The following is an 11,005-nucleotide window of genomic DNA, read 5'->3' on the forward strand; positions in this document are numbered from 1 at the left end:
TGTATCCATTCTCTTTAATATATATTCCAATCATTTTACTTTAAGGTACCCCCATTCTTAAATTAGGATTTTATTTTGAAATTAGTCTTACAAAATTGTTAAGAGGATAAAAAATAGATTCTTTCTCCATAAAACATTTACAAATAATTGTATTGCTTGAAGAAATTTCTTTGCTCAAATGTTTGGAGTATTCTTTTGGTATAGGGAATCCCATTTCTAAACTGTGATTTCATTTTCCAATAAGGTTTTTTTTTTTTTATTCCTTTTTTTATTACCTTTTCTAAAATGCGTTTTTATGTTTTAAAATTAGTTTCTATTACACAACATCTTTACCATGGTAAAATTGAGGTTTATAGCGGAGTTCCTAAAACTTAATTCCTGAGGGGGGGGGTTGAAATGAAAATGAAATTAAAACAAAGTGGGGCCAGTGGGTGACCCTGTCCATCATCGTGGCTTCCACTTCCACTTCCACTCAGCTATGCAAATCGAGCTGCCAGCCAGCGCAATCAAATGAACAAATAGGCTAGCTCCACCAAGGGGATACAACTAGTTTAAAGCTCTTACCACACCATTTAATTTCCTTAACTTAACTGAATTTAATTCCGTTTTTCGTTCAGCAATTAATAAACATCTAATTACTACCTAACATTTGCCAGGAAATTCTGTGTGAAATGCAAAACCTTTGGTTGCACATTTGATTTTAAGGTGCCAGTAATTGGTGGCCTTTGATTAGACGAAAAATTGGATCCTTTTGGAAAGGAAATTTAGCAATTACCTGTAAATTTCTATTTTCTAGGAAAAGGTGTGGAAAACTTGCGGTTGATTTGGAATTAAGGTGTAAATTGATATTTCTTATGTCAAAGGAATCATTTAATCGAGTTAATTACTATTGCTACTGAAAATTAGTAAGATTCCTGTTTTAGTTCCATTTCTTATGTGACAAGTTGATGCCTTTTAATTTGTCTGTCTTGAGACAAATTGAAACTGATTTAAAGTTTGGATTTAATTTTATATTAGTTAGTTACATTGGGCTTTTAAAGAATTTAACAAAATTTTTCTGTTGAAGAATATTCGATGAAAACCATAATCATTTTAGATACGCAGTTAAATAATATTAATAAATTATTAAAAAAACCCTATGCATTTCCTCTCCACACACATAACCAATTAATATTTATTGTAATCGAAGCGCTTAAAAGTGTTGAGTTCGCTGACACCTGGCAAGGGTTCTATTTAGCCCGGAGACCTGACCCCCAGGGCCGACTCCCTTTCACCTTTCACCTGGTTAGATATCGCATATGTACACATGTACAAACAAGTCCAACTCTTGCACGTGCATGCAATCAACAGAGCATGGGTTTCTGTTTCTGGCGGGGATTAGGGGAGGGGGTTAGGGGTTCAGGGGTTCAGGGGTAAGGGGCAAGGGGTTAGGGGTTAGCAGGAGGTAAGCGAGGGCAAATTAGTTGGGGAACTGCGCAGGATGGCAAAATTGCCGCTATAAATGCTCCGTTGGCGTGTGCCCCCCAACGGGTCAATGGGTGTGGTGGCGTATCCGCGGCACAGGGGCTCTAGAAAAGTGGGTTGGGGGGGGTGGTTACATGCTGGTGGTTAGGGGTTAGGGGTCGACGCTGCAGGTCAATGCCATTTCGGGCCATTTGGCGGCCAATTGCAGCAGTTTCGCGTGCGGCACCAGAAAAAAGGCAGCCAAGCAATCGATTGGACTGCCAGTTCTGACAACTAGGAAATCGCCCAGACGAAGCCAGATAAAATATTTTTCAAATAGTTATAACAATCAAAAGTAATTGATAATAAGCTATTTTTAAGGTTAAAAAAAATTGGCCACAATTCCCAGTATTCAGGTATAAATAATAGGAAAAATGTCTTAGGGTTGGGTTTATGATTGGCACCTTAATGGTCTGTTTTTACTTTTTTAGAAACTGAATAAAAAATCAATAACATTCTTACATTTTAAAGAAATAAGGTTATTAGTGCCTTAACAAAATTCAAAAGATTTTTTAGTTTTGACGATGATAAACAAAGTAATTCATTAAAAATACAATAAAATATTTTTCGTTTAAGAAGCTTTTGGCACGAAACTTTGAATTTAGGGGATATGTGAGACGTTCAACAATATTTATAGTTTTAAATTGGTTTTAATTTGGTAAATGTTGTATAAAAAAGAGGGAAAAAAAGTTAAGGACTAATTAAAATTGATAAGAGTAACAAAAAAAAAGATTTTGTGTATTTAGAGTGCTTATAAAGTGGGTTTTTATAAAGCAATAAGCATAAAGCAATAAAAAAATACCAAATCTATGGTTTATGAGTATGTTTACATTTTCCTTTTAAAATTACATTTTTATTATCAATTCAGTCGTTTATGTAGCTTTTGCCGTTTGGTATTACATTATAATGACTTATTTTAATGGTAAAGCGGTTTTTTTTTGTATTTTAAAAATGACAACACTGTTGTCAGATGTTTGGAATAACATAAGAATTGCTTACATCTTTTTAAAATGTCCAAAGTTTCTGATAACGTACCAGTTCTCCTTGGAAACCACCGCTAAATTCCAAAGTCTTACTTATATAGTCAGCTGGGTATTGTTTTAATTCCAAAAGTTTCCTAAAAGGTATTTGACATATGTAACTCCCAGATGGTTGAAAGTTAATTTAAGTCCGAAAGTTGAATTTTCCAAGATGCAAAACCCCGTTCTGCTCTTGGCACTTCTCCTAGGGGAACTTGTGGTGGCCATTAACTAGAGACTAAGGGGGTTACCAACCAAAGTTTCCCGAATGGCCAAGTCAAACAATGGCGGCAGGTCCTGGCATTTGGCATTTGGCACTTGACACTTGGTACTTGGTGCTTGGTACTTGGTACTGGGCTCATCAACAATGGCCGGAGATTAGTGGGCAGGTCGTCATCGTCATCTGGGTTCCCCAGCATTACCAGTTTTTAGTTCCGGCCTGACCTCTGCTTCCTCGAGCGGAACAAAGTGTGTAATGAATGCAGTGGCAGTGGCAGTGGCAGTGGCAAAAGTTCCCATGGTGACAGGTTGGAAAGTGTAAGCCGCTTTCTCCTCCTGCAGTTGGCGTTAATTAGGATGAATGGGAATGGCCTGCAGCGAAAGTTAAATGGGATGAACAAAAATTCTTGGGGGCCATTAGTTCGCCAGGTGAACTGGGTCTACTCCTTGAATGCCGCAGACTCCTCTGAAAGGGGTAGTGTCCTGCACTTAACCTAGTAGTCTTGCAAAGCTTTTATTTTCTGGACCTTTAAACTTTAATGATTAATAATAATGGAAGCCTTATTGCTCCATGATTGTCGTTAAACAAAGACTTTTTAGCACAACCCTTAACCTCACTATATAAGCAAATTAAAATCTTCTTTTTATCAACTTGAGATACTATGCTCTTCCCAAGAAATTCAATCATTGTTATGCTCTTCAAATTTTGGTTTGTTTATTTGAAGTCTCTACACTGAAAAAACTATTTACCAAGAAAGTTTGGAGTTTTTGTCCATTTCTTTGTACATATTAAAATATTTTTTCAATAGAAGTTAATTTTCCTAAATAGCGACACATTTTCTAAATCTGAAAAGTTTCATAAATACGTATTTAAGTGTTGTCTCATTTTGAAAAATGTTCATTACTTATTTTTTGAGGAAAAGTTTCAACTTTACCTAGATAGTTTCCCTATGTACTTTTAGTAACCCTGTTTTTTCACATAACTTTTCTTAAATTAAATCAGGAAAGTAATTTCTAATCGATTTAAAACACATTCTTAAGAATCTTTATTCTAGAAAAAATTATCTAAGCTTTTAAATATATTTACATTCTTTTTTAAGAATTTATTGTTTTAGATATCCCAAGAACTAGGATTATATAATGATTATATAATGGGGATAGGGAAATACCTTTAAACATTTTTTTGATAATTTATAAATATAGCTGTATGTATTTAAGTCACACTATGCAACAAAACAATTTTTGGTCGAGTGCATATATATTTTTTACAATTCTAAGATTTCAAATCTAAATTAGCTACCTATTTCAAAGTTCTCTGAATTTTCTCTACAAATTTTTTAAAACAGAAAACTTAGTAAGGAGATTCAGAAAAATGTATTTATCTAATTCCAGAATTATTTGTAAACTAAGAAAAAAATAGATTTCTAATCGCATCCCTTTATGTGTGATCCCTTCCAGATTCACCCTGTCGTACATCCTGCTGTGCTCGCTGATGTGGTGCCTGTACTTCGTGGTGGACGGCGGATCGGAGGACTTCTGGCGCCCCATCTCCAGCTCCTTCTCGATGCTCTCGCTGGTGACAATTATGGCGCTGTGCTTCACCCACTGGGACCTGTACAGGGAGCACCGGACGGTGACGTCGGCGGTGACAGCCCTGCTCCTTTGTGGCGCCTCCCTAGCCTTCCTCACCTACACTGGCAGGGCCTTCAGTCCGCTGGGCCACTTTGCCATCTGCCTGGAGATAGTCCTGCTGATCTACACGGCCCTTCCGATGCCCCTGTGGTTGGGCGCCAGCACTGCGATCTCCTACTCGATTGCCTTCGAAATGGTCTCCCACATGGTCATCGGATGCAGTGCCATCCATGGAGGTGCCATACACGGAGGAAATGGAGGTGACGGAGTATCCGGATCCGGAATGGCGGCCAATGGCGATCCCAGCAACAAGATACTGATCCTCAGGATAATGGCCCACCTGAGTGTGCATTTGGTGGGCGTGCATGTGCTGATCATGAATCTAGTGCGCATGCGCGGCACCTTCATGAAGGTGGGTCAGAATCTCTTGGTGCGCCGTCAACTGGAGATGGAAAAGCAACTGAAAGAGAAGATGATACACTCGGTGATGCCACCCAAAGTGGCGGATATGCTGCTCAATGAGGGTGGTCCTTCGGGTTTGGATTCCGGAGGAATGCCACCGGAATCCCACTATATGCGACCACGAGCCTCTAATGATGTCAAGTCCTTGTTCCGGCCATTCCACATGCACAGCATGGAGAACGTGAGCATCCTGTTCGCGGACATCGTCGGCTTCACCCGCATGTCCTCCACCAAGACGGCCGAGCAGTTGGTGGAGATCCTCAACGATCTCTTCGAGCGTTTCGACGATCTCTGTTCGCTGAGTGGCTGCGAGAAAATCTCCACGCTGGGCGATTGCTACTACTGTGTGTCCGGCTGCCCGGAGCCGAGGGTGGACCATGCCATCTGCTGCGTCGAGATGGGTCTGGGCATGATCGACGCCATGCGCTGCTTCGATGCCCAGCGGCATGAGGGGGTCAAGATGCGGGTGGGCGTCCACACCGGCACCGTCCTCTGCGGCATCGTGGGCACGCGGCGGGTCAAGTTCGATGTGTGGAGCAACGATGTCAGCCTGGCCAACAAGTAAGTGGTCAAGACCTGAGTCTTGAGACTTAGAAGTTGGTAATTAAGCATTTAGAGGCCAATTTCTCAATGTCCTGTTAATGTTATAGTTTGTTAACTGCCAAAGAAAGTTAACATGCAGTTAATTTTATTTTTAAAGGTTAAGCTAATGGTAATTTACAAATGTAAGGAATGGTTTCTCAATGTCATGTTAAGGTTAAGGTTTGTTATTTGCGAACGAAAGTTAACATTAAGTTTAATTGCTTGGAAAGACAGATTCGTTTTTCAACGTTAAGGTTATAATAGTTTTTCAATTCAAGGGTATATTTCTCCATGTTATGTTAAGGCTTAAGTTTCTTATCTGTAAATGAAAGTTAACATGAAGTTAAATTGTTAATGTTACGATCCACAAATCTATACGAATTTCTTATCCGTTGGATAAACCGTTTGTTGTTAGTTTTTTTTTATCCACTGATAAATTTAATTGACTCTCATTTAACTCAATGACAAAAGTTAACACGACATTGAGAAATCGTCCCTAAATATTTCCATTTTATATTAACTTCCCTGTTTCTTAAATCCATTTTCCAATATCAAGTTTATATTTTTTAATGGTAAACAACTATTTAAGTATTCAATTATCTTGATATATATTTTACAAACAAACAGAAAATTAAAGAACAACTAAAGTGCTTTGGGAAGTTTCTTCTTTAAAGCTGTTTTAAAAATCCAAAACTCTCCTTTTCCTTCCAGAATGGAATCCTCGGGCAAACCGGAGCAGGTGCACATCTCGCAGGAGACATCTAGCTTCCTAGGCGATGCCTACTACCTGGAGGAGGGCGAGGAGGTGTTCGGTGAGTGTGCTCACCAACGGCAAAGTCAAGTTCAGTGCTAACCTTGACCCTTCTCTGAACCCTTCCCTTCCTTCCAAACCAGGTCATCGCACGTACTTCGTGGTTGGACGTCGTCGTGACTTCACCCGCACCAACAGCCTGAGTCCCAGCATGCCGGCCAATGCGATCGGGAGTTCCCTGCTCCTGCCCGGCGCCCATGGAGCCTCCCTTTCCCAGAGCGCCACCAATGTGTCCGCAGTGCAGCCGAATGTTCCGCCTGCCTCTCCGGTTGGCCAGCTCTCCAGCTCCTTGAATCCCTCGCCAGTCCTTTCGATGCGACCCCGTCTCACCTCGCTGAGCATGAAGCTGCGCAAGAAGTCGCAGAGTCGCGACCGGGATGTGGAACGTGGCATTATCCATCCGGCGGCAGCGGGCGTTCCACCAGTGATTGTGGTAAGGGAACGGCCCAAGATCATCATCACCACAAAATCCCTGCCGGGAAGTCTGGACTCTGATGAACAGCCGCCGGCTAGTCCACCGTTACCACCGCCAGCAAATCCTCCAGCTGTCGAAATGCGCTCAAAGATCAAGCTAAAGGTGTGGAAAGTTCCTCGATTTTTCAAGCGGGGATTTGAGGATTTGTCTGGCAGAAATTGTAGCGGCAGCAGCTCATCCACCGGCCAGGAGAAGGAGAGGGATCGGGAGCGGGAGAAGGAGGAGCTGCATCACCAGAATCAACTGAATCCCGAGGAGACGCTGGCCTTCATGGACAACCAGATGCAGAATGGCAACGGCTGTGGCTACCAGCAGCTGCCCGTCCTGGTCGAGTCCAGCATCCATCGTACCCAGACCCTGGACATACCGCCCGCTCGTCCAGTGCTGCATCATGCAGCCACCTCGACGGCTTTGGCCAGCAGTGTGCTCCGATCGCCGGAGGCGGGTGGAAGTGGTGGCGGATGTTGTTCCCCCGGTCAGTACTCCATGTACGATGACATCATCGATGTGCGATCCTACATCAGTCAGTCACGCAGCGATATATCTCCATTTGGCCGATCGGGCAGCTATAGATCACAATGTGGCCGCCAGTCGACGGGCGGGGGAAATGGAGCTGGGGGAGCATCTGGAGCAGGAGGAGCTGGTACCTCCCAGGCAGCACCCACCGTGGAGCAATCTCCACTTCCCCGGCCACGTGCCTCGACCCTGGCCACCGGAAGACCGACTCCGAATAGCCTGGAACCGGGCACTTCGTCCACTAGTCCCTGCTGTCTGCCCGCTCCCTCGAACTCTGGAGGAGGCATCTTCCCGCCCACACACTCCCGCCAGTCGAGCATCTGCCCATCGGCCACGTCACGCAAGGATTCGGGCATCAAGAGCAACTCGCGGCGATCCTCGATCCAGCAACAGATCTATGCCCTCAACCAGTCGGCGATTAGTCAGCACAGGGTGTCGGGATATTTCACAAGCTCCACCTCGAGCATTTCCAATTTGGGCGAGGTTCAGGGATTGGGGCTACCACTGGCTGTGCAGCCACCACCGCCGGCCCTGCTGATGCCCGCCTGCTCCTCCCAAATGGCCGATCCCCTGGCCGCCTGTCTGCAGCAATTGCGCAAGCAATCGGATCTTCAGCTGATACGCTGCGTCCGGGATAATGCCAGGTCACAGAGAAGCTACCTGGTAAAGCCACCACTCCGAAAATTCAGTTTGTACTTCAAGTCGCGTCAGTTGGAGCGGGATTTCCGATCGAAGGCTCATCGATTTGGGGCCGAGAACGAGACGGAGGGACCTCCGACCCTGGCCACACCACGCTATAACACCTATATAGACATCTTTGTGGGCATTGCCGTGTACCTGTGCATCTCGGTGTCCCTGTTCCTGATGACCCAGAACACGGTGACCCCGAGCTTCCGCCTGTGGGTGACCCTGTTCTCCTGCTTCACGGCCATCCAGGTGTTTGCCCTGTTCCTGTTCACCCGACAAATGTGTCGTCGGCAAAGCGGTGGCAATGCTGGCAATCGATTTAGATCCAAGTCCACGACCAGCGAGGATTTGGAGCGGGAGGAGCGGGGAGGAGGAGGAGCCCGAGGACGACCCCACTTTGAGTCCTGCGCCGATCGCATTTTCGAGGCCATCTCCAGCTGGTATCCCTGGCACATCTGCCTGGCCGTCCTGATGGCCATGCCCGTGCTCCTGATCATCGCCAACTTTCTGCTCCTGGACCTGGAACAACTGGAGGCCTTCGAGTATCACTATGGCTTCCTGATCTTTGTGTGCATCGTGCACTTTTGCAATTTCACCCAACTCAATTGCTGGGTGCGGAATGTCCTGGCCTTTTTGGCAGCCCTATGTTTCATCGGCATTGCAGTGTCCCAACTAATGGTGTACAGTCACAACCGGAGTGATCAGCAGGATCAGGAGGCGGCATCGAACTTCATACAAGAGATCAAGTGGTTCCAGGACTATCACGTGGAGATCTATCTGGATTTGCTGCTCATCCTGGTGCTGGTATGGTTCCTCAATCGGGAGTTCGAGATCGGCTATCGACTGACCTTCTACGGCAATGCGGTGGCCAATCAGGATAAGGTCCGAGTGCAGAACATGAAGAACCAGGCGGACATGCTGCTCCACAACATCATACCCAAACATGTGGCCGAGCATCTGAAGAACACGGCCAAGTACTCCGAGAATCATCACAACATAGCCATCATCTTTGCCTCGATCGTCAATTTCAATGAGATGTACGACGAGAGTTATCTGGGTGGCAAGGAGTTTTTAAGAGTACTCAACGAACTGATTGGAGACTTTGATGAGCTGCTTTCGAGACCGGAATTTCGGGCGGTGGAGAAGATCAAGACGATTGGATCGACCTTTATGGCAGCCAGTGGATTGGATCCCTCGCATCGGGGCACTGGGGATGAGCACATACACACCCTGATGGAATTCTCGATTGCCATGCAGGAGGTGGTGGATGCATTCAACAAGGATCTGCTGGAATTCAATCTCATCCTGAGGATTGGCATGAATATTGGTGATGTGACGGCCGGGGTGATTGGCACCAGCAAACTGTACTACGACATCTGGGGCGATGCAGTGAATGTGGCCTCCAGAATGGACTCCACCGGTCTACCGAATCGCATCCAGGTGGGCAAGGAATGCCTGCCCTTCCTCACCAAACGCTATGAGTTCGAGCCCAGGGGCAGTGTGTATGTGAAGGGCAAGGATCACATGGAGGTGTTTCTGTTCACGGGACGAAGGGAGAGGCCACTAGATGATAAGGCCAATGATGAGCTGGAACGCAGCTTGGTGGCCAAAAAGCTAGAGTACGAGGAACAGGATGAGGTTGCGGTGCGGGAGGAGGAGGACGGCGATGAGGAGGAGGAGGACGAGGAGGAGGAGGACGACTTGCACTCTAGTGAGACAACCACGCTCTTCAAGTCCCAGGAATCGCTGCAGGCGAACGGTGGCAGCCACTTGACACCCACTACCGCCATTACACACACCATCAGCAGCAACAACAACAACCATAGCAACACCAACAACAATGTGAACAACTTGAACACCAGCACAACAACCACAACCACAACAACAACAACAACGGCGGCGAACAACAACGCAATGCCAATGGAAACTTAGGCAAATAATTTGGAACTTTTTGGAGGAGCATAAGGCACTTGAGAAATGGTTTCAAAATTGCATTTAATGACTCTAACGATGGAGCAAGTTCTCCAACAACCAGACATCCGTAGAAATGGCTTAGTTGAAGAAGTTGTGGCCAGAGAACCAGAAAACCAAAATAATACCAGCGAAGGATACGAAACCAGGGGGGGGGGAATGGGCGTTATGGGGGATTTAAGGGGGCGGGGCATCGTGGTTGGAAAAAAACTAAAAAACCCAACCGTGTTTTTTGTGATATAAATGAATATGAATAGATAGAAACGTTAGAAACGATAGAATCGGGTTAAAGTTGCTAGTGAGATTGGTTGATTGATTCATCGATTGCATAATTAATTGGTTGATTGATTGATTGATTGATTGTTGTTACTGCGTTTGGATAAAGAGGTGGTTGAAAAAAACCTAATACCACGCAGACCCATCAAATATTCTGCATATATATTAATATATGTATTTAATTGTACTAGCCAGTTGATTCATCCGAAAAACCAAACGAAATGCTTTCTTTCCTTTCTACCACTGTTTTTTTTTTCAATAGCTCTAACTAAACTAAATTAAACTAAACTAATGGAAATACGTGGCTTTAAATGGTAGTAGCGAAATATAGATGTGGATTGTATGTAGGTTCAATGTACCATAGAGTTAACCAATATATAAGTAACTAAATAACATTTTTTTTGAGCCAACGAATGGATATTACCTGTATGTATTTGCTGTTGTTCGATGTTGATCAATATGTGTATATAAATGTATGTAGCTAAAGTTAATCGATTGTGTCTCGCAGACACAATGCCATATAAAAGGGTTTGGACTGCATGTTGGGAATACGTTGCCGAAAATAAAAGCTTCAGCTAAATTATAGATTTTTTAAAAACCAATTTTGATCATTTTATCGCCCGATTTTGGCTACGATATTGCAGTAAACAGGGTCAAAATTGGTTGACCAGCATAGTTGTAGTCTTAAAAAGAAATACATTCTTTTTTTTTTGGTAATAATAGAGAAGTAACGTTTAACGATCTACATCGTTGTGACATGCAGCTTTTACATAAAATGTACCCCAGCAAACGACCGAAAAGTATGCACCAAAATGCTTGCCATACACACACACAAAGACACGCACTCACCCA

At 44.2% G+C, this 11,005-nt stretch overlaps 1 protein-coding gene across 1 annotated transcript in view; it reads left to right on the forward strand.

Annotated features, from left to right (window-relative positions):
* Positions 1-10,755, forward strand: part of Ac13E (Adenylyl cyclase 13E) — a 60,256-nt gene extending 49,501 nt beyond the window's left edge. Inside the window, exons 4-6 of the mRNA XM_036821195.3 lie at positions 4,200-5,396; positions 6,129-6,229; positions 6,312-10,755. Coding sequence (XP_036677090.2) covers positions 4,200-5,396; positions 6,129-6,229; positions 6,312-9,838 — 4,825 coding nt within the window. The 3' untranslated portion in view covers positions 9,839-10,755. The remainder of the gene's footprint in view (positions 1-4,199; positions 5,397-6,128; positions 6,230-6,311) is intronic.
* Positions 10,756-11,005: the final 250 nt, after the last annotated feature.

The sequence above is a fragment of the Drosophila suzukii genome, chromosome X (genome assembly GCF_043229965.1).
Source record: "Drosophila suzukii chromosome X, CBGP_Dsuzu_IsoJpt1.0, whole genome shotgun sequence".
Taxonomy (NCBI): domain Eukaryota; kingdom Metazoa; phylum Arthropoda; class Insecta; order Diptera; family Drosophilidae; genus Drosophila; species Drosophila suzukii.